Genomic DNA, 24,656 nt, shown 5'->3' on the forward strand with positions numbered 1-24,656 from the left:
ATGACCAATAGACTAATATTAGTCTACCACTCACTCAAATTTTAGTATATCAATCATATTAGCCTATCACTAATAGACTCAATTACTTCAACTCATATCTCAAGCCTATTAGTGATACACTTATTTTGTCTACTAGTGAAATTAGCCTATCATAGATAGACTCAAATTTTAGTATAAATACACTATCACTGAGAGACTCAATCACTTTGACTCATACAAAATCTATTACCGATACACTCACATCACTTTGTTGTTAAGAGTATCACAAATATACTAAGTCTATTGGTGATATTAGTCCATCACACAAATAAATTTATATTTTAGTATATTCACGACATCAATCTATCATCGATAGACTCATATTTTAGTCTATCATTGATAAACTCTATCTTATATTTAATTTTACATATAATTATAAAATAGTAGTCTATCAATATTATGACCATAACGTTAGAAGAAATTTACAATTTTTTATAGTGATATTTTGAAAAGCACTTTTATTTCAAGTTATACCGGTTCAATTATTTCATCTAGATGAAAACCATGCCAATTAGAGGTAGAGATTGACATTGGAAAACATAAAATATTATCAATTAGCAAGGAGAAAAATCTGAGACAATATCATTATTGTGGTCACGTTGGTTATGTGTAAATTTTCACCATTTTTACATAAATGTAGCTTTGATATTTTAATTAATATAGATGAGAACTATATATAACCCAAAAATAGGTGATAATCCAAAAATAGAACAAATATTAAATAGTATGAACCCAAGTTTTCCAAAGTTACTACTTTCCATGAAAATAGAAACAATGTTTGTAGAATGAACGAGGTACAATTTTGAAAAATATAGTTTTTTTTTTAAATTATTGACAAAAATGTGGTAGGTTGAGAAGAAATCGCAAATATAAGGTAGTTGGACAAACTATTGTAAAAAATAACGTAAATTTGCTTTTTCAAAGGAAGTCGTGTACCCGGTACATGACTTTCATTGAACAGGTCAGCATATGACCAACATTTGACCGTTCCACGTGGAATGAGTGTATAGAAGTCGAGTATCGAATACACGACTTCCTTAAAAAAAAACCCACGTAATCATATTAATAGTTGTTATTATTGTTGTTCTCGTTATTATTGTTATTTATTATTATTATTATTATTATTATTATTATTATTATTATTATTATTATTATTATTATTATTTATTATTTTTATATTATTATTATTATTATTATTATTATTATTATTATTATTATTAAGGGCATTTTAAAAAATATAAAAAAGCAGCTAAATATTTACACTATATAGAACAATTCAAAAAATGAAAAAAGCCTAGAGGCCCAGCGTATAAAATACCAAAATGTCTTGTGAACCACGCCGTCAATAACGCGTGTAATATATTTGCGATTATTTAAATTTGGTTATTGTTTGATACACGATCGTTTAGATATGGCTACAATTTATACGCAATTGTTTAGATATGACTAAAATTTATATTTATATGCGATCGTTTAGATATGACTACAATTTATACCCGATTGTTTAGATATGACTACAATTTATCTTTTCAATTCAATCGTTTAATTTTGTTACACGATCGTTTAATTTGGTTACGTTTAAATTTAGTTACACGATCGTTTAGATTTGATTGTTTAGATTTGGAGAACCAAATCTAAATGATTTTTTTTCTCAAAATTTGGTATACTATTTTTTAAATTCTTTTGGTACACGATCGTTTAGATTTATATACACGATCGTTTACTAGTTTTACACAATCATTTACTTTTTTTATACGATCGTCTACATTTTGCTACTCTAATCCAAATGATTTTTTTTAAGATTCTTTATACATGATCTTTTATTTTTTGTACACGATCGTTTACTTTTCTTAAACGATCATTTATATTTACATTTGGCTACTCCAATTTAAATGATTTTTTAAGATTCTTTATAGGGATAGTTGCAAATGTAGCAATTATATTCAAAATAATTAAGTATATAGCAATATTTTAAAAAAATTGCAAATATAGCAAAATCTGTCAAAATCTGTCAGAATCTATCAATGATAGGAGTCTATCATTGATAGACCATGTAATAAATGTTGGTCTATCACTGATAAACCATAAGAGTCTATCAACGATATAAGCCTATCACTGATAGATTTTGCTATATTTGCAATTTTTTTTTTAAATATTGTTACATACTTAATAATTATTCTAAAAATTGTTACCTATTATAATTACCCTTATTTATACACAATCTTTTATTTTTTTACACGATCGTTTACTTTTTCATTTTGCTACTTCAATCTAAATGATTTTTTTTCAAGATTCTTTATACACGATATTTTATTTTTTACACGATTGTTTACTTTTTTACACAATAGTTTACATTTGGCTACTCCAATCTAAATAATTTTTTTTTTCATATACACGATCTTTTAGATTTTGCTATTTTTTGTACACAACGTAATAAAAAAGAAAAGAAGAAAGATGATGGAATGAAATCGCAGCGAAAAAAAGAAGAGAAAAAATAGAAAGACGATGGAAAAGCGAAAAAAATAAGAGAAAAAGAAGAAAAACGATGGAAAGAAATTACAGAAAAAAATAGGAAAGAAAAAAGACGAAATCGCAGGAGGAAGACAATGAAAAAAATAGCGGGAACGAATCACAAAAGAAAGATGGAAGGGCAAACCTGGAATATTTAAAAAATGGCTAACTTTATGGGCTTTGTTATACGGGTCGTAAATAGTTTGGTATTTTGTTACATTTATGTAAGTTAACCTTATGTCGGGCGTGTATGGTGTTCAATTAACCTGTTGAAAAAACAAACGTCAGTAGGCAACAAAAAATAGAACTATAGAACATTCGTATAATATTTTACTATCTGAGACTACATTAGCCGATCAAATTAGATATCCATCGATAGGTCAACAACATATTTGCTCACTGTTCAGATGAAGGTAGAACAACGCTTATCTAATTTATGAAATAAACCATTATTAAATTATAGATAGTCCAAATTCTATTAAAAATTTTATGTACATAAAATAGTACATGAAACTCAAAGGTCGACCATCTGAATCCTGCAGCGTTCTTTGTGGCGCTACAATAGGGAATCTGTCGTATGCCCATACTTGTAGCGGCATTAATGGGCAGTGATCTCTGAGGACTGTGCATGACTCGCTCGATAGAGTTCCTTATACAACCATGCAAAGGTTGCAGTGCCCCACACATACGTACCAGCTAGGTCAAAATCAAATTTGAAAGGGAGAAACATACAATGGACCAGGGTGTTTGACTTGTCAACAAACAGAAAACCATCAATTAACTGCAATATTGGAATTTATGTCCTAAAATTCGTAGTTCGTAATCATATTCTATTCTATAAAATCGTTATTGAAAAATTGAATACTATAATCTTAAATCCAATAAACTAAGATCCCAAGGCTATTTTAAGTAAACTTGAAATTTATGTAGAGACATAAATATGGATTAAGTTCGAGTAAATAGCCTAAATAGTATATAATATATAAATAAAGGTTGGACGCCTTATTCAGAGGTACTATGGATGCAGTTCGCTTTGTAGTTAATACAAACGGTGTAATCCTGAATCGTTTATGTAGAGACATGAAAGTGGGGGCATCCTATGTAAAAGGTTTACGTAAGACAAAACCATGAAATTGTAACGACCCAACTCCTTATACTGAATCGAAGTCATTACCAAATATAGAACAAGTGGTTTAAGTCATAAAAAAATTTCAAAACGCATACGGTTTAAGAAATTTTATTTATAAAATTTAAACAAGGTAGTCATGCAAAAATGTAAAAGCGTTCTGAAATCCTACTCGGGCCCTATCTACATAAAAGATGGTAAGTGATGAAAAGTACTCAAATTCAAATGCGAAAATCTGAAATAAGAATAAGCGGAAGCGGTAGTCCCTATGGCCCTCCACGGTCTCACTTCGGGTCGCTCGCCAGCTTGCCCTTGCCCTTGCCCCATCCTCTACCTGAAAACATAAAACGAAGAGAGTGAGTATAAAAATACTCAGTAAGGGACCCACTACTAGTCCCACTAGGTGCCTGTTAACTTCCTGTTAGAGTCCTGATAACTGGTACCCAATCTCTGGCACGTTCCCGAACACGTGCAATCATGCGCCCCCGTAGGAACGTAACTCTGGTCTTCAGTGCCCCGGGGGACACCTAGGACAGTCGGGATGCGAGGACCCCGTCGAGTCACTCGAGTCATATCTATATCCATGCTAGACTGGTGTCCCGTCGAACCACACAGTCCTCAATAGGTGGTGATCCCGGAGGACACCCATGCAGGTACGACTCTAACAGACTAAGCTAACAGGTACCCTAATTGCAGTATACATACACATGGCATCCACTTATAACATGTCACATAAATCATCTCTACACTTTCCGTCCCGACATTCGTCGTAGCCATGACAGCTTTTGCCACACATAACAGGCTATAGTATAACTATATCGTCATTTGCATCATACTAACATTTATCTCAGGCAACGTACTGTTTAATTCTTAACATGAAAAGTCGGGGCATACATAGTCTCATACTTCTAAACATGAAGCTAGTAGTAGAATCTCTTACCTGGAGATTTACTTGTAGAGTCCTAACCGCGAGGCAGTACGCTTTCCAAGCGACGAGGTCCTAACTGTTTAATATGCCAAGATTCGTAATTAGGTCACCAAAGACTAACGGTTCAGGACTCATTTGAAATGACTTACCCTAGAAGGAGGTTGCAGTGCTCGAGCCCCTACTGAAGAAATCCCGCGCTGCAGCAATTACTTGGTCCAAGACGTCCCTTAAGGAAAATAATTTAATTAAGTCCCAAATTAATTTAATTAACGTCCGAGGCATGAAGTCTTACTGGAAAATGCCGCAATAATTAATTAAATTACCAAAATTTAGGTGGATGGAGCCAAATTAGTCCTGGCGGCTCGGCTGGAAGAGGACAGGGACCGGCTCGGCTTGGCGCAGGCGTGGCTCGGCTCGGCACAGGGATTACGCGTGCGGCTCGGCTTGCAACAGGAGGGAGACGCGGCTCGGCTACGCAGAAGCGCGCGGCGCGGCTTCACAAGCGGACGCGGCTCGCGCACGGATGCACGCGGGCGCGGGTCGGGTTCCGGAAGGTGGCGCGCGTCGGTTCGGGTCGCGGGGCGGGTCTTCGGTCGGATCTTTGCGCGCGAGGCGTCGGCTTCCGGATTTCGGGTGGCGCGGCGGCTGCTGGTGGTCCGGCTACCGCGGCTTCGCTCGGCGACGGCTACAGACTTGCGTTTCGGCTGCGCTTGCGTCGGATCGAAGCGGCGCGACTCGGCTGGCTGACGGGTTGGCTGCGGACGCGCGAAGGTGGCTTCGACTCGGCTTCGGCGTGCGAGAGACGGCTGCTCCGACGGACGCTCGGCTGCGCAGATCGGCTTGGACGATTCTTCCGACGCGGCTGGAAGCTCGGCGACGGCTCCGTTTCGACTGCGGCGGCGGCGGCGGCGGCGTGCGGCGGCTAGGGTTTCAAAAAAAAAATTCCTTTTTTTTTTTTCTTTCTCTTCCTCTTTACGCACGAGTCCCAAGGCCTTTTTATAAAAAAAAATGACTCTTTTCTTTCCTTTTAAAAAAACCCAAAACAACCCCTCCTCTCTCTCTCTCCAAATCTCACCAAAACAACCAACTTTAGTTTAATATGGGCTTCCCTAATTATTTCCAACAAAATAAAATTAAAATAATAAGATAAATAAATAAATGGAAAAATGATACTTATTATCCTAAACAAATGAGGATTCCCAACTTTAATTACTCAAGAAAATCCAAATGGTAAGGTTCTTCCAATAATCTAAAATTTCCATAACCCCACTTAACATTAATGACAATGGACAAAACCCAAAAGAGATATCGAATTGTTGGGCGTTACAGAAATAGTCACTTTTGCGTTATAATGTCGTTTACTGTTCAAAACTGACTATCTCGATTATTGATAACCTAGGTAACTTAATCTTAATCCTAAGCTAACTGTGAACTCTTCTTCTCACGAGATTATCCTTATATCTTCATAGGTGAGGGCAACTCATTAGCGTTAGCCCAATAAGCCTCCCATTTCAAGGATAAGATTGGGTGGATACATGGGAACATAGGGTGCAAGACGGAATTCACTCCTACCCGCTTTAGGGTTAGTAGATAGGTTGATCTCTTAAAGACCGAATTCAAGTCTTAAACAAAGGGGCCTCACCCCCTCATTGGTCCGAGAGGGATTCGATTTATAGGTTAGACCTTAAACCAATTGTTCAATAGTGGATCAGTGGGACTTATGGATAAATATGTAGTCTTAGGGGTAAAACAATACTTTGCGACCTAGCCAAGCTTACGAACAACCTGTGAAGGATTAACTTACTGATCATGGTTATATCAAATGGACACAAATATATCTATAGTAAGGGGAGTACAACTACGGGACTTTAGTGGAATGGCCCGTTAGTTAACGAATGTTGATTAGCTCGGTATAAAAGAGTTTAGCCTGTTAATCTCGGATCGTTAGAGCCCATGGTCTATAGGTCCATTAGGTTCCCCTGCTAGCTCATATGGAATAAACTTAGAACAGTATGATGGAATGAGTTGAATTGTTTAAACTAGAAGAGGAGAGAGAAACCGACAAGTATATGTGATATAACCATCGATTTTAGATTACTAATAGAGCTTTATGCTTAAATAGGATTTAATATTAAAATGTTGACTTTTGACTTTGAAAAGTTTGAAAAATCAAACTTTGACCGGCAATATATTCAAATGTGATTTGAATCTTGAAAAAATAAATGCAGATTCATGCTCGGAAGATCAAAATTAGTCAAGAAAGACAAAATTGTAAAAAGTCAAAATGTTGACTTTTTGGTTTGAAAAGTCAAAGTTTGACTTTGACCAAATGACAATTTTACCCTTTGACTAAAGTTAGTGGAAAAATCCAACATTTTGTTGGATAAACCTACTAACTATAGTGGGTTAGGTGTTAGCAAACTATAATGACATTAAGCCCACTAATGGTTAGTGGGTTATGTGTTGTTGGCCCATGTGCTTGCATGCACATGCAATCTTGCATGAAAAGCCTCTATAAATTGGGCTCTTAGGGCCTCAAGAAAAGGGGTTGGCTTATTTTCTAAAGGAAAAAATTGGGCCGTTCTTTTCTAAATAAATCTCAACCCATTTCCATTCTTTCCATTTTATTCTCTCTCCCGTTTTCCTTCATCCAAAGGGTCCCACAATCCGATTCAAAGTCCGAAGGATAGTACGTCAACCATAGTGGTGATTCAAGCATCAATCAGAGTTTCGAATGTAAGTTTTCTTAAAACCCTATATTTAATCTTATTTCGGTTTAAGATTTTTTTTTGTTAATTAATTGCAATTAGAGTAATTATCTGATCCTGTTTCCACTGAAATTGTATGCTTTTCTATCATGTTGTATCAAAGCATACATGATTTTACTCAATTGCATATGGTGGGTATTTAATTTATTTGATAAATTTGTGATGAACTAAAATGGATTAGTGGTTTTGGTAATTAAATTAAGCTTGGTTTTTATATTAATTATTATAATTAGACCGGGTTGTGGCTTAATTTATTATTTCAAAGAGTCTGTAATTTATTTGGAGTCATTAGAGTTGAAATTAAGTTGTAATTTCTTCAACCGGGAGAGAGAAGTTGGAAATTTGAAGAAAACTGGAGAACAAACCCGGATTTTCTCTCCAGACCCGAAAGGCCGACCCGGAACCCGCGTCTGCCCACCTGCATCCGGCCTTCCTTGCGTGCAGCCCAAATTTGTTTCAGCCCCAAATGTAACGACCCAACTCCTTATACTGAGCCGAAGTCATTACTAAATGTAAATAACATGATTTAAGTCATAAAGTTTAGTTAAAACGAATAAAACCTCAGAATTTTATTTATAAAAATCAAATCAGGGTAATGTGCGAAATGTAATAAATATTAAAATCCTACTCGGGCTCTATCTACTTTTAAAGAAATGAAATAGTAAATAAAGAAGAAAATAAAACTCAAGTATTAAATGTTTAAAACGGGGTGTAAGCGGAAGCAGAAATTCCTATGGCTCGCCACGGTCACTTCTGGTCGCTCGCGAGCTTGCCTTTGCCCCTACCTCGGCCTCTACCTAAAAAACATAACATGGAGAGAGTGAGTATAAAATACTCAGTAAGGGACCCACTACTAGTTCCACTAGGTGCCTGTTAATCTTCCTATTAGAGTCCTGAAAATGGTATCCAATCTCTGGCACGTTCCCGAACACGTGCAACATGCGCTCCCGTAGGAACGAAAATCTGGTCTTCGGTGTCCCGGGGGAGCACCTAGGACATACTGGTCTGTAGTGAACCCGGTGGAAGCAATAAGACAATCGGACTGCGAGGATCCCGTCGAATCACTCGAATCATATCTATATCCATGCTAGACTGGCGTCCCGTCGAACTACGCAGTCCTAAATAGGTGGTGATCTCGAAGGACACCCATGCAGGTACGACTCTAATAGGCTAAGCTAACAGGTACCCTAACCATAGCATACATAAGCATAACATCATCATGTAATCGTATCAGTCTAATCATCATTTCACATCTCATCACAATATCCAACATACAGTCATAATAAGCCACGTCATCACATCACCACGCCATCATATAAAACCACATCATCAGTCACATCATGCTCTCATTAATTTACATGTGTTATACAATCTAGTCCTTAACATGCATAACTGGAGGTGTATGTGGTCTCATGTTTCTAGTCATAGAGCTAGTAGTAGAAATCTCTTACCTGAAGATTTGCTCGACGAGTTCTAACAGCAAGAAAAGTGTGCTTTCCAAGCAGCGAGGTCCTAAATGTTTAATAACGCCAAATTTCATAATTAATTCACCAAACGACCCAAGGTCCAAAAATGTAGTTGAGATGACTTACCCTAGGTTGAGGTTGCAACGCTTGAGCCCTTACCGAAGAAACCCAACGCTCCAAGGTCAAATGGTCCAAGGTATTCCTTAAGAAAAATAATTTAATTTAGTTCAAATTATATTATTTAGGTTATAATTCAAGTCTTGGCTGGGTATGCAAAGAAACTTATTTGACTTACCAAAATAGGCGCAAGGGGACTGGAGCAGGTTGGCGGCTCAAGGACAGGTGGATCGGCTCAGCTAGAAAAGTAGGAACCGACTCGGCTTGAAGACTGGGATCGGCTCGGCTTGAAAGCTGGAACTGACTCGGCTTGAGTGCAGACGTGGCTCGACTCGGGCGTAGACGTGGCTCGACTCGGTGTAGGCGCGGGTCGCTTGGGTTGCGAGGCGAAGACGCGGTCGGGTCGGGTCTCCGGATTTGGGCGGCTGGCGGCACAGGTTCGACGACCGACTGGATCGACGACGAAACGGATGCGTACTGCGGCTCGGGTCTTCGGGTTCAGATCGGGGCGACGTCCCGACGGGGCTGGCCTCGACGGCGACCGACGCTACCAAGCGAATCACCTGCGACGGGGAGCGGCGGACCGTGATGAAGAATGAATGGTCGCGACGGCTGGAGATGCGGCTGAGCGAGCGGACGAGGGACCGGCGGGGCTCCACGTGGTTGGCTCGGGATTGCGGCTGAGGTCCCGTACGTACTGGCTGAAATCCGACGGCGCGGTGGAGCTGTGGTCGGCGGTGGTTAGGGTTTCAAATTAGTTTCCCTTTTCTTTTTTTTTTTTTTTTTTGAAGAAGATGATGGGTTTTTTTTTATGGTGCACGGGTCCCTAGGCCTCATTTAAACATCAATTAACCCCACCTTCTCTCTCTTCCTCCAAATCTCACCAAATCCCCCTTTTCTCTCCTTTTAAAATAATTCTTTCTTTCTTTTCCACAATTAAATCCTCACATCTCTCTCATTAACCAACCAACCTTACTCTTAAACAAATAACTTCACCAAATTTATTTCCAAATAAAATAATTATTATCCAATCAAAATAATTAACTCTAAACCTTAATTAAACACAAAGTAAAAAATAATCAAGTTCCTCAAATAAATTCGAAATTTTCCATAATTACACTTAAGACGATAAAATGAAAAATCCAATCTGTTGGGGCGTTACACAAAGCCCGCACGCCCATCCGCCCAGCCCAATGCGTGCGCGTGACCCATTTGTTTCGGCCCAACGCCTGCGCATCCGTACTCTACCTCTAACCAGCTCCGAAAACTGATTACGACTCGATTTCTACCTCGCGCTTGCCGCGTGTTTAGGTTTTCCCTCACCTGGTTCTTGCTTCGTGACCCGATTTTGACCTGCGCCTGATGGACAACTTTGTGGATTGGGTTGGTTCAAGCCCAATTGTTGGGTTTTGGGCCGGTTCAACATTCTTTTGGTGTTTTTCCAGCCGATTCAAAGCGTTCGGTTCAAATTATTAATGTAATAATTTAGGTGTTCATTTAATTTAAGAGCCAAAACTAATCCATTTTAGGGTGTTTAATAAATCATATCTTTGTAATAATATATATAGTTTTTTTTCTAAAGAGAATATGTTTGTTTTTCAGCATGAATAGCTCAATAGTTCAACTGTTAGCTTTCAAAAAACTTAACGGCGATAATTATGCGGCTTGGAAATCAAATCTTAATACATTACTAGTAGTTGACGATTTCAGATTTGTCTTAACTGAGGAGTGTCCTCAAACCCCTGCCTCTAATGCTAACCGAACTAGTTAGGAAGCTTATGATCGATGGGTAAGGCTAATGAAAAAGCTCGTGTCTACATTCTTGCCAGCATGTCAGATGTTCTGGCAAAGAAACATGAATTCTTAGCTACGGTTAAAGAAATTATGGATGCATTAAGGGCAATGTTTGGGCAACCAGAATAGTCCCTAAGACACGAGGCAATCAAATACATTTACACTAAGCGTATGAAGGAGGGGACCTCTGTTAGAGAACATGTCCTGGACATGATGATGCACTTCAACATCGCTAAAGTAAATGGTAGTGCCATCGATGAGGCCAATCAGGTTAATTTCATCTTAGAGTCTCTTCCGAGGAGCTTCATACCATTTCAAACAAATGCGTCTCTGAACAAGATAGAGTTTAATCTGACAACCCTTCTAAACGAGCTCTAGCGATTCCAGACCCTTACCCAAAGCAAGTGGAAGCAAATGTTGCTACCACAAAAAAAAAATTCAAGAGGATCGTCCTCTAAAACCAAAGCTGGATCCTCAAAACCTAATCCTCAAATAAAAAAGAAGTGAAAGGAGAAGACTTCCAAACAGAACAAGGGAAAGAAAGCTACAGAAAAAGGTAAGTGTTACCACTGTGGCCAGAACGGGCACTGGTTGAGAAGCTGCCGAAAAAGGTAGAGAAGGAAACGCAAGGTAAATATGATATACTAGTTGTTGAAACATGTTTAGAGGAATATGAAAATTCAACCTGGATATTAGATTCAGGAGCCACTGACCATATTTGCTTCTCATTTCAGGAAAATAGTTCTTGGAAAAGGCTTTTAGAAGGCAAGATCACTCTCAAGGTTGAAACAGGAGAGATGGTCTCAGCTAAAGCAGTGGGAGATTTAAAGTTGTATTTTGGAAATAGATATATCATACTTAAGAATATCTTGTATGTACCACAAATGAAAAGAAATTTAATATCTATTTCTTGTATTTTGGAACACATGTATAAGATATCTTTTAAAATTAATGAAGCGTTCATTTTCTATAAAGGTATCCAAATCTGTTCTGCTATACATGAAAACAACTTATATAAGTTAAGACCAACACGAGCAAATTTTGTCTTAAATACTGAAATGTTTAGAACAGCTGAAACTCAGAATAAAGTTTCTTCTAATGCCTATTTAGGCCACTTGAGACTTTGTCACATAAATCTCAATAGGATTGGGAGATTAGTTAAAAGTGGACTTCCAAGTAAGTTAGAAGATAACTCTTTACCTCCTTGTGAATCTTGTCTTGAAGGAAAAATGACTAAGAGATCTTTTACTGGAAAATGTCTCAGAGCCAAAATTCCTTTAGAGCTCGTACATTCGGACCTTTGTGGACCAATGAACGTCAAAGCTCAAGGAGGGTACGAATATTTCATTAGTTTTGTTGATGATTATTCGAGGTACGATCATGTTTATCTAATTCATCACAAGTCTGGTTATTTTGAAAAATTCAAAGGATATAAGGCTGAAGTTGAGAATGAATTAGGTAAGACAATAAAAATACTTCGATCAGATCAAGGTGGAGAATATTTGGACTTATGATTCCAAGACTATTTGATAGAACATGGAATCCAGTCACAACTCTCTACACTTAGTACGCCTCAGCAGAACGGTGTATCAGAAAGAAGAAACCGAACCTTGTTGACATGATTTGCTCTATGATGAGCTTTGCTCAGTTGCCAGATTCCTCTTGGGGATATGCTTTAGAAACAATTGTCTATATTTTGAATAACGTTCCCTCTAAAACTGTTTCAGAAACACCTTATAAGCTATGGAAAAGGCGTAAAGGAAGTTTACATCACTTTAGAATTTGGGGATGTCCGACACATGTGTTTGTGCAAAACCTTAAAAAATTGGAACATCGTTCAAAATTATGTCTATTCGTAGGATATCCAAAGGAATCTAGAGGTGGTCTATTTTACGATCCTCAAGAAAATAAAGTATTTGTATCAACAAATGCCACATTCTTAGAGGAAGACCACATCAGGGATCATCAACGTCGAAGTAAATTAGTATTAAATGAGATTTCCAAAAGTGCTACAGATAAACCTAGTTCATCCACTAAAGTAGTTGATAAAACTAAGATATCTGGTCAAACACATCCTTCTTAAGAGTTGAGAGAACCTCGACGTAGTGGGAAGGTTGTTCATCAACCTGATCGCTACTTAGGTTTAACTGAAACTCAAGTTGTCATACCTGATGATGGCGTAAAAAATCTATTAACCTATAAACAGGCAATGAATGATGTAGATCGAGACCAATGGATCAAAGCCATAGACCTCAAAATGGAGTCTATGTATTTCAATTCTGTCTGAACTTTAGTAGATCAACCAAATGACGTAAAACCTATTAGTTGTAAATGGATCTACAAAAGAAAACGAGACTAAGCCAGTAAAGTACAAACTTTTAAGGCTCGACTTGTGGCAAAAGGTTATACCTAAAGAGAGAGTGGATTATGAAGAAACATTTTCTCCTGTTGCCATCCTTAAGTCGATTAGAATACTCTTATCCATCGCCACTTTTTATGATTATGAAATTTAGCATCAAGACAGTTTTTTTGAATGGAAATCTTGAGGAGAGTATCTATATGACTCAACCAGAAGGGTTTATAAAAAAGGGTCAAGAACAAAAGGTTTGTAAGCTTCAGAAATCCATTTATGGTTTGAAGCAAGCATCTAGATCCTGGAATATAAGATTTGATACTACAACCAAGTCTTATGGCTTTGAACAAAATGTTGACGAACCTTGTGTTTACAAAAAGGTCGTCAATTCCATTGTAGCAATCTCAGTATTATATGTAGATGATATTCTGCTCATTGGGAATGACGTAGGTTATCTTACTGATATCAAGAAATGGCTAGCTATGCAATTTGAAATGAAAGATTTGGGAAATGCACAATATGTTCTTGGAATCCAAATTGTTCGAAACCGTAAAAATAGAACACTAGTCATGTCTCAAGCATCTTATATTGACAAAATGTTGTTTAGATATAAATACAGAATTCCAAAAAGGGACTGTTGCCGTATAGATATGGAATTCATTTGTCAAAGGAACAATGTCCTAAGACACCTCAAGAAGTTGAGAATATGATAAAATTTTCCTATGCTTCCGCCATTGAAAGTTTGATGTACGCAATGTTATGTACTAGACCTGACATTTGCTTTTCAGTAGGGATGATCAGTAGGTATCAGTCCAATCTTGGATGTGATCATGAACAGCCGTTAAGAATATTCTAAAATATCTTAGAAGAACAAAAAACTACATGCTTGTATACGGTACTGAGGATCTGATCCTTACTGGGTACGCTGATTCTGATTTCCAAATGGATAAAGATGCTAAAAAGTCTACATCAAGATCAGTATTCACTCTAAACGGAGGAGCAGTAATATGGAGAAGCGTAAAACAAACTTATATAGCTGACTCCACAATGGAAGCTGAATATGTAACAACTTGCGAAGCAGCAAAGGAAGCAGTATGGCTAAGGAAATTCTTGACAGTATTTTTACAAAGGCATAATAGACTCCACATAGAGAAATTAATTGGAAAAGAAAAGGAAGTAGTTAGTCTACCGGTGGGCAATGGGCGGTGGCCTTGTTTTATAGGGCTACTTTGGTCTTTTACTTTGGAATGTAGTCAAATTTTACCACATTTAATTTTTTCTTTTTTTTCTCTTTCATTTCTAATATAATTGATATCTATTCTTATGTGAAAGTCTAGAAGTTTTGATATTCATATCAAAATAACTAAAAGCACCCAAGCAAAATTTTTAACAAGAAATCAAATCAAAAAATGCATATGGAAGGATTCCGAAGATTCGAGAAACACCCAAAATCCATAGAACAAGCGAACTTTTACTCATTAATAAGTCTATCATTAACATAAGTACTAATATATTTAAAACTAGAAAACCAAAATCAAGTTCGTTTTGCAATAAAATCAAGTTTGTATATTAGAATTTTGGACATTAATTGTAGGGGATGTCTGTTTCAAATAATGAAAAAAATTTAGCCATGCTAGTATGTTTATGAGAATATAATGTTATCATTGATAGAAGTTTATCAATGATAAAGTCTATCATTTATACACATTTATTAGTGACAGAATAATTAGTGATCAATTTTTATCAAATATTGAAAGTAAACAAAAATTGAGAATCAAGTTAACATATTTTTTATAACATGTAGAAATTCAGGTTGTTATAGCCTTTTATGTAAAATAATGAAGCCTTACTGCATAAAATTGGAAGAAAATACAGAGAAAAAAAATGAAATGATTAACTTGTGTATTGCAAAATACAAAAGAAATTTATCCTTGTTATTGCGTTTTGCTTGTCCTATCGTAGTATTTTTAAGCAAAAAGAAGTATAGTCTGGCAATAAAACGTCAAGCGAGGAGACACATGCAACCAGCAAGGTGACAATCACAACAAGCTAGGTGAACTGAAGCACTAGCAAAAAAATTGGTTGGCGCGAATGTCAGGAAAAGGACAAAAGGACATTAGTGACGTCGATGTAGCTTTATCAGAAGAATTAATGAGACGTGAAATGTCTTGTCACATCACTCCTCCCTAAATAATAGAGGTAATTACTTCAGAATGAAGGTATGCGAAAATTGGATCCAGAGAGCAAGCTCATTCTTCTCTTCTACGTTAAAGTTCTAGGTGAGAGTCTAGAACAAGAGAGAGACTTCCCTACCATTCCCCCTCATACAACAAGCAAAAATAAGAGCCAAGGAAGATGAGAAATCATACTCTAAAGCTCGACTTTCACTTCTTTGTATTTCATTTTGTTGTATTTCTTTTGTATTGATTTATAACGTTAACTCTATGGCCGAAAGGCCTAAAGTTTTGTTTATGAGATTAATACATTTATTCTACCACTCTCCCATTTTTCTTCTACTATTCACCTTCAATGTATTTAATTAGTTTTCGAACAATGTAATGTGTTATTAATACTAGAGAATCTGAATATATGTTTTATAAGTTCTGTTTAGCTAAACGTAGACATCAACACTTTTTTCTATTCGAGAGAAAAGGCAAGCATTTACAGTGATCAGCTGACAAGTAAAAACCCATATTGAACTAAGAGGACGACGAAGAGATTGTAGCGATGCAATCTCATCGCCGAATTAATCGTTCGCATAAGTTGCAGAGATGTTAGCGTGTGCGGCAAATGCACCGAAAGGATGCTCGCCTTAAATTAGGATAAATTTCTTATCATGCATCCAGATTGATTAGATACAAATCATATCTTAACTTTAAATATTTGGATCCTGAAAAGTGAGCAAGTATGGCAAAGGCGTCAAGAGAACGCTCGCCTTAATTCTTAAGTTAATGGATGCTTTGTATCGCCTTGTGTTATTAATGCACAATATATTGTGATTAATTAGTTAAATATTCTTTCATACCACGCCTGACGCATAAGTTCATAATTCATTACACTTCATCGCCAATGTTCATCTTGCATCGCTGATTGCACCTTAGTTTATATAGTTAGGATAACATATTATGCATATTTAAGTATACTGCATAAGATTAGTTGCACGATAGACTCGATTAGAACACCAATTCCTAAGTTCGACCCTGGACTTACCAAGAAACCTCTCTTCACTTACACTTGAGCAATAGAGAGAAAAACTTGTACAACATGCATATCATTAGAAATTCAGCAACGCGTAGGTAGGACATGCATCTTTTATTGCATCGCCCTATCCTAATCGCCTATATTAAGTTGCTCACTTAGAGCCCAATATGACATATCCACGAAGCATTGTTAATAATAAAAATGTAAATATGCAATCAAGCAAGTTTTTGGCATCATTACTAGGAAGTTAGTGATTTATCTTCTTGAGTTTAATCTGTGTGTTGATCTTGTGCAGAAGTTCTGTTTCAGTTGAAACATTCTCTTTTTAACTGAAAAGTGTGTGAACAAGTTCATGAGTGAAGGAGAACAACAAGAATTCAAACTTGACCCTGAAATAGAACGAACATTTCGGAGAAACAAAAGAAAACAGAGGCGACAAGAAAATATAATGGAATACAACCAAAACAACTAAGGTGTCCCTCTAAACCAAGTTGCCAACGAAGCTAGCCTAGCTTACTTGGCGCACAATCTGGGCAGACCAATAAGGTCCTATGCTTCACCTAACCTATATGACTTCAACCCTTGGATCACGTACCTTGCGTTTGGCAAAAATGCGCAGTTTGAAGTCAGACATGTGATGCTACAAATGATCCAGAATGTTGGACAATTTGACGGCCACCAGGGCGAAGATCCACAAGAGAACATGCATATACAGTTTCTACTCTATTTTCACGTCATTTCATATGCCTAACATATCAAGGGATGAATTATGATTCGTCCTCTTCCCATTTATACAAAGGGATGAGGCGAAGAGATAGGCCAACTCTCTAGAACAAGGGAAAGTGTCTGCCTGGGAAGACCTGATCAAGAAATTTATGAAGAAATTCTTCTCGCTTGTCGAAAATGCTAAAAGAAGGTAGGACGTAATGCTCTTTAAGCAAAGGGATAGAGAAAATCTGCATGAGCGTGGAGCAGGTTCAAAAGGATGGTGAAAGCTTGCCTCCATCATGACATTCATGAATGTGTGTTGATTGAGGGGTTTTATTTTAGGCTGAGTCAGCAATCGACTGATACTTTGTTTGTAGGAGGAATGTTAAGAAGCTCCTACAATCAGATTAAAGCAACGCTAAACTCTATGACCAACAATAGCCAAGAATGGGATGACGTTGACTATATGATTCTCGTTGACCCTGGATCATATAGGAAAACCTATTTTTTCGCTTACACTTAGGCAAGCAATAGGAAAACTCGTATTCAAAGAGGACTTAGTAATTACATGATAACGTGAGACATAGAGAGCAAAAAGCATGTCATGACCACGTTTGATCACATATAATAAGATACACTACACACAACATTGCACTGAGAACTCTGTAAGTCTAAAACTAACATGCATTTACGTTTGTTTCCAAGAAAGCTTCGTTTCCGATGGTCCGAACCGTTTGTGGTCAGAGAGGTCTTCCCGCATGGTGCTGTGGAGATCGCATCGCTAGATGGAAGTAACGCGTTTAAGGCGAATAGGCAAACACTCAAGGCGTATTACGAATACAAAGATCATGTCAAATTCTCTATGGACTTAAAGTAAAACGCCTTCAATTATATCCCCTTAACACATTGATGCGCTTGTACAATCTATCGCTCGTTAATTGTAATGAAAACGTATCATTCTTTTTGCATCATTTTAATAGCTTCATTTTCTTTCTTTCTTTTCATTTTATTATTTCTCTTTCTTTTTTGTTTATTTCTTTATCGTTTTGTTTATCTTTATCGCTTTCTTTAGTGCTTTTTAGTTAGTTTATTTTGTGTCTACGAGGAAGACAACTAGGGAAATAATTTTACGCGAACATTAGAATGTGACTTATAGAAGGCATGAGAAGGACAATTAGGCGATAAGACCAATAGTATCCTGCCATAATTTAGTACCACCTAGGAATTGTGCCTCGCAAAGTGGAATTTGAAGTGTTGCATCAAAGGCAACGATCATTTCTACTTTCTAAGGGACACACTGCCAACACAATGAAACCCCATGATTACACAGCTGCCATTCGTCGCGTATTAATAGCAAAGGAAATCCCTCGATTTGCCTCATTTGCATTCTTTCGACCCTCACGTATTATTGTCATCTCTCTCTATGTGCTCATTAGCCTCACTGGAATACTCAAACCCCTTGTCGAAAACTTCATACCTTCAACCCAACCTCATGGCTAACCAACAAAGAACCCCACTTCAAACCTCAAAAACTTCCAAATTCCTCAAGAGGAAGGCGGAATCTTCAATAATTGAAGTGAGTTGATATAATATACAAATTCATCTCCACCAGCATCTAAAGTTGGTGGGCCAAACAATGAATTGGTATATTATACCAACTCAACTTATCTCATGTTAGTGAGGCATAACACCCCCAAAAGCAAGTGTGTTTTTTAAACTTTTAAAAGTTCAAAAGCATAAGTTGAGGGGCATTATCTACGAGTCTATTATCATAAGACAAGTTCATAGTTTGATGCCTACTCTACAACAATAATATTATTTTCAAACCTATAAATCTAAGACCAAATATCTATCTTGTGACAAAGGTTCCAAAAAACGAAGAAAAACAGTCATCGTCTTACACAATCTAGCTTGTGTTGTAGCATCACAAGACTGATAAATAGATGCTATCAATATTAAATATACAATGATTTAATTCAATAGAATGAACCGAGGTGAATAGAATCTGAAAGCAATATAGAGAGTAACTGAAACTCAAAGTACTTTCAAAAGTTGCACCTCAAATATCAAGGGCTCATTCCGATGTGATAACAGACTACGTCGAGGACCAAACTGCAACCAAACATACTTAATTTTAAGGACTACTAAGTTTTTGTGTTTAAGAAATATGACAAAGAAAAAGGTGATCATGATGGATAGTCAGTAATGTTAATGCTAATCAAAGAATGATTAATGAGAAACTGATCAGCATTACCTCTTCAGGAATTGGGTTCAAATTTTCATTTATGTAACCCACAGAAGGAGGGATAAGTGCTCTTCTTTTTCCTGATAACAAATAATAATAATGAAATTGGTAAAGATAACAACAAAGAGAATGAGAGATTTCTCTGTTAAAGAAAAACTGGCATTCCCTTGTAGACTAAACTTTGTTATTCACAAGAATCTTTGAGAAATCTTCAATTAAGATATGTGAAAATTAAACGTTCTCAAACAATGTTTATGCTTCTGATTCTCTATTTCTGCTACTAGCCGTGAAACAGATGAATATTTGTTTGAAATTACTTTGATAAGTGCTTAAAAACTCTTGTAAAGATAACGTTTACATAATCTTGCATCAACGATGAAGAAATGGTTTAAAAACTGTTTTTCCACCCATCGGGAATCTTCTAGTTTCCTATTTTACTTTCTAAATATGAAAAAACTAGAAAAGTACACTTAGAACAACTCGGGAAGATAGAAGGAAGAGGGTGGGCCAATAGAAACCTCATATACAAGGCTAATGCAATGAAGTTGAAGAAGGTTTGGAAATGATAAAAGGAAAGAATACAAGCCACGAACAGTGAGAGGCAATGATTAAACGAAATGAAGAACAAATAGAGTCGAAAAAAGAAATTTTAAACATAATTTTATGTTATTTAACGAACCAATCATTAAAGGGAAAACTTGATGATAAAATATCCATAAATACCTCCAACTCTCATGCCAACCAGCACCTCCTTCAAGCCCTCTATTATCTTTAAGAAATAAAATATCAGTGAAAAACACCAGAAATGTGGTGATTTTTTCTAACAAAGAATGATGTGCATACATAACTATTGAATGACATAAAACTTGAAAGCAGACCAAGCAAACTACGAATATTTATTTGCTGCAGCTGGCATAAGTGGTGATATAGGAGCTTAAGCATCTAAAAGAGGAAAAAAATATGATATGAACTAAAAGAGCATCTTCCAAATGTCAGCAAGTTCTTGTGATGGGCTGTATAAACCCAAGCTTTTGACACTGTAAGACATGATAAATATATCCAAACTTCCAATCTTAGGCTACTTCTTAAGCCCATAACTAGACCTCCAGTCAATGATTATCAATAATATTGCAAGGCAAGTAGTTGACATTGATTCAACGTCAAGAATTTTCAAACAAATAAAATGAACAGCAAGCACAACTATATGGCCATTATGCATAATAGCCATTCAAAACTCTAGAAAGAACTCTGCCCTAATAATTTTCTGCAAACTGATATAAAAGAAGAGACTACCTGTTTTTCTTTCAAAGGCAGGATTACTGGTGTGCTTTCTCCACTGAATTGATCAACGGTGCTGCGAATATGACAACAGAAGCATTGGGAAAGACTGAAAATATAATGATAAAATTGGCCATAAAGCCACCAACAAATTTGCTCAGTCGGCTGTTGTATACAAGAGAAATACATTTACCTATGAACAAAATATCCATTTGAACGCCTGCAGACATAATTGAACTCCACCATGTCTCCTTCATGTGCTTCTGCTCCATCTCCCTCAAAAACTTCTATTAATTGGTACTAAGAATGTTACAACTAAAGTGAACAATCACATACCACATTTGTTTTCATATTCAAGAATTATATAGAAGAGTCATTGAACACAGAATAACAAAATAATGTAGGCATCATTAGGTAACTATTGGTTTTTGGTTTTTGGTTTTTGAAATTTAAGCCTATTATCTACTTTTTACCAAGGTTTTTGAAAGCAAAACCCAGTTATTGAAAATTAAAAATGAGTTCTTCAAAAGTTTTTTTTAGAATGAATTCAACTCTTTTACTTAAAAAGACAAAACCATTACAAGACCATAGTTTTCATCCCAATCAGTATGAAGAAGGAACTGAAACTATCACATGTTTATAATGGAATAAAGCTAGCCTGCTGTATTTTTACCAAATGTGCGATCACTGTTAACATTAACAGGAAACCTTCTTTTCAAAATGATATCACAAAGAAAATTAAGATATTGTTTGATAACAATTATAATAGGCCAATTTTTTTGCTTGTGACGACCTTTTAAAAGTTTTATAAAACCTTGAGTTTTTAAGACTGGTTTTAAAAAGAGAACAGATCAAAAAAAGTAAATAAATTAAATTTTTAACCCAAAAAAAAAAAAAAAGAAAGAAAGAAGCCTGTTACTAAGTGGGGATCAAGAAATTCTACCTTGAATCCTAACTCCACTGTCAAGCTTTAGTGTCCTGAAAGCTTCAAAATTTAAACAACAATTCCAAATGAGAACATGTGAAGAACTTTTGATAAATGGTCATGAAAGCCCCCTCCGCTGTGAGGTTATGAGAATGATATAAACATTTAGAGAAAATTACAAATGAAATACATACCGAACTATGTCAGGTTCTTGCATTTCCATCATTGGTGCACCGAAACTAGGATATGCATATAACAAGATGGGATAGAAACCAATGAAATGTGAGAACAACCTTCTTGGAAATCTTTTGACAGAAAATGATGCATTCCTAACGTCCAAATGATTGATCATAGGATGCTTGGATATGGATACTTCCTCATCCATGCCAATAGTTTTGTGGAAACTACAATAGCAGGCATTTGATAAGCTGTCAAGAAGTGAGTATCTTCTGATAAAGGTATCTAGTCTCAGAATTGAGGTCTGAATTAATTGTGTTAAAAAAAAATTGAAATGTTAAAACACCCATCCAGCATGAAAGAAGTCGTGAGACTTCGTGACTTACGTTTTTAGTCAGGAAATTTCACAAAAGATATTTCCATTTCTGGGAAACTGAGTAGTTTTTAATTTGTTGTTTTGGTTTGATATAATATGATAGGATACAATAAATTTATATTGCAACATCATAAAATGATAATAGACTATGGAGAGGATTATCTCTCTATCAGAAGACAACTGATTCCAAAAGTTCTGCCTAATCCCCAACTCTAAACCCCTCTATTTATAAGCACTACGCCCACTTTTGATATCCTAAACAGGAGTACCACTATTTTATGATTTTTTCTTGTTTACCATTAAAATGATATAGAAATGATATATCATAAATGAACCATATTAGAAAAATTATTTAAAAATGAAATATCATAAGTGAACAATATTTTTTATACTAAATGATACAAAAATTTCATCGATAAGTAAACCAAATTAAAAATTGAAAGTCCATAAAAGCCGAGAAGCTAGCAAAATCCCACTAATTCATATGATACAGTTTCTTGTCCTTCAACCTTTGGCATTAAGCATTTAAAGGACGAAGGATGAAAACCATAAGTCAATCGGCCAGAGAGATTAAGCAAAAATCACGAGTCATCTGATGAAATGGCATTCCGAAATTAAACGGGCAAGCAGATTCCACAGACTGGCGCGCTAAAAGCCAAGAACTCAATAAAGAAAATCCCTAAAACTAGACACATCCGGATACATATCTACACAACAATTTTGCAACTCCCAGCAGCTTCAGCCATAAGAAATCAGTATTAACTCACCTTCAACCCAAAAGTAAAATTAGAGATGTTCTTATTCATGTTCTCCGTGTGCCATAAAATCACAGTAGTCAAAGATCCCCATCCCATATCACGTAGGCAATTGAAGAATGCAGAAATGGAGAATATGGAAGAACCGGGAAGGGCATTTCATGCATTCTTAAACATTCTAACAGCTAAAAATTATGTGGTTACGCCAACAAAGAAGTGTATTGTCTTATTTCGATGAATAATACAAACGAAAAGAGAATTCTAACAATGTGTAAAGAAACAAAAAGTTCACAAAAAGTTCAATAGAATCTCAAGTGGAATGACGAAATTTAGCTACGGAAGAGTACATACCCAGAAAATTTGAGGACGGAAGGAGAGCGACAGAACGAGAGAACTTCCATGGCCACCCCAAAGGATTGTGAGAAAAGTGATTTAATGGACAAGTCTAACGAAGTAGACGAGGAAGAAAAGAGGCCACTCATTTAGAGGTAAAAATGTTAAATTTAGTCTAAGATTAGGATTAAGATTTCCAATAACTCACGATCTTTATATTCTTCAACCTAAACTGCAATTTTGTTTTAAGGATTGGAAACTTCATCTATCTTTTGTCGATCTCCGACCACCACTTCAGTTGAGTAACTTCCAGCAAACGGTGATCCAATCTAAAAAGAAATGTTTAAATTGTTAACAAAAACATTATTTTATATATATAACAAACCAAACAAACTTGGAAAATTGCCTTTTTTTTAATTGATTTTGAAAAAATTGATTAGGACAGATTGAGTGTAAATTGTCTAAATTACCCTTCATTAATTTTACTTCCCTTCTCTTCAAAGTAAAACAAAACCTAAAGAAAAAAAATCATTTGCGTTCTTCTCCTTGAAAAAATTTTAAACTTTCCCGCTTATACTCAAGTGCAAATCAAAGATACTCTGGTGTCGTTCGTCGCTCATCCGCTTGCGAGTTCGAACCAATTCGATCACCTTTAAGCGTTTTCTCTTATTTCGATGAGTTTCATCTCTAACCCACTCTCAATCGACCTTTGTTTTGCATTACCCACTACTTAAATATATGAAATTTTATAAGTTTAAAGATAAATCAATCACCAATCAACCCAGGGTTTGAGTCGTTTTACGTAAGACCCAACGGTAAGAATGCTCTGAACTTCTTTTGTACACTTTTTAGAACTCTTATGTTGTATTGTTGGACTGTTGTCGGACCTATTCAAAATCTCTTTTGGTGAGTTTTGAGTAGTAAAGTTTTGTTTAGGCCTTTTGGAATCGATTTAAATGCTGTAAATTAGTATTGTCCTTGAGATCTTTGTAGCTTCGGTCTAAAATAGAGGATTCAATTGAGTTTTAAGGCTCTTATAAAGTTAAGAACATCTACCCTTGTAATGCTAAGCAAGTTGTTATGTTGAGATTTTGTGAAACTATGTGAAAGTATGATATTCGTGTCAAAATCAAAAACATTTTTATGGTTGTTAGGCTGGAAACATGGTCTAGAAAGCAAAGTTTGAGTTTATGTTGTATGCATTAGTTTGAAGTGTTTTTATGCATGCTTAGTAAGTCTCTTAGGCTCTTATATTTTATTTCGCACACATTTCACACATTTCAAACTTTCGCTATTTATTTCAAAATCAAATTGCTACCCTTCGTAAGCCATTTAAAGTGGTTCTATGCATGTTTAGTAAGTTTCTTAGGCCTTTATGTTTTATATCGTACACATCTCGCACGCATCTCGCACATTCCAAACTTTCACCATGCATTTCGAAATCAAATTGCTACCCTCCTAAGCCATTTAGAGTGATTATATGCATGTTTGGTAAGTCTCTTATGCCCTTATATTTTATCTCACATATTCCAAACTTTCATCATGCATTTCGAAAT

The 24,656-nt window shown here is 36.1% G+C and overlaps 1 protein-coding gene across 5 annotated transcripts; it reads right to left on the reverse strand.

Moving 5' to 3' along the window:
• Positions 1-2,684: 2,684 nt before the first annotated feature.
• On the reverse strand, positions 2,685-23,438 carry LOC127143795 (peptidyl-prolyl cis-trans isomerase FKBP16-1, chloroplastic). 5 transcript variants are annotated; one of them, XM_051082661.1, is made up of 9 exons: positions 23,119-23,436; positions 21,654-21,863; positions 21,478-21,512; positions 20,728-20,821; positions 20,550-20,610; positions 19,980-20,025; positions 19,266-19,336; positions 19,070-19,123; positions 2,685-2,816 (listed from the first exon to the last, which is right to left on the reverse strand). In XM_051082661.1, exons 1-9 carry the CDS (start codon positions 23,247-23,249, stop codon positions 2,808-2,810), a joined length of 711 nt encoding a protein of 236 aa, XP_050938618.1. In that variant the 5' UTR covers positions 23,250-23,436; the 3' UTR covers positions 2,685-2,807. The 5 variants fall into 5 exon arrangements, with proteins under 5 accessions (XP_050938618.1, XP_050938597.1, XP_050938553.1 ...); XM_051082640.1 differs by having other exon boundaries at positions 21,654-21,887; XM_051082596.1 differs by lacking the exon at positions 2,685-2,816 and adding an exon at positions 3,743-4,010 and having other exon boundaries at positions 23,119-23,438.
• Between the last annotated feature and the right edge of the window lie 1,218 nt (positions 23,439-24,656).

This window comes from Cucumis melo, chromosome 1 (assembly GCF_025177605.1).
Source record: "Cucumis melo cultivar AY chromosome 1, USDA_Cmelo_AY_1.0, whole genome shotgun sequence".
NCBI lineage: Eukaryota > Viridiplantae > Streptophyta > Magnoliopsida > Cucurbitales > Cucurbitaceae > Cucumis > Cucumis melo.

What these genes read in the sequence shown, in the direction of transcription:
- LOC127143795 (XM_051082570.1), bottom strand. Translation starts at nt 23,249, where the DNA reads ATGAGTGGCCTCTTTTCTTCCTCGTCTACTTCGTTAGACTTGTCCATT. An exon ending in TGCCTTTGAAAGAAAAACAG is followed by an intron (nt 20,026 to 20,549) that starts GTAGTCTCTTCT and finishes TATTTCTTAAAG; the next exon opens with ATAATAGAGGGCTTGAAGGA. An exon ending in ATGAGCCCTTGATATTTGAG is followed by an intron (nt 4,011 to 19,069) that starts GTGCAACTTTTG and finishes TTATGTTTTCAG; the next exon opens with GTAGAGGATGGGGCAAGGGC.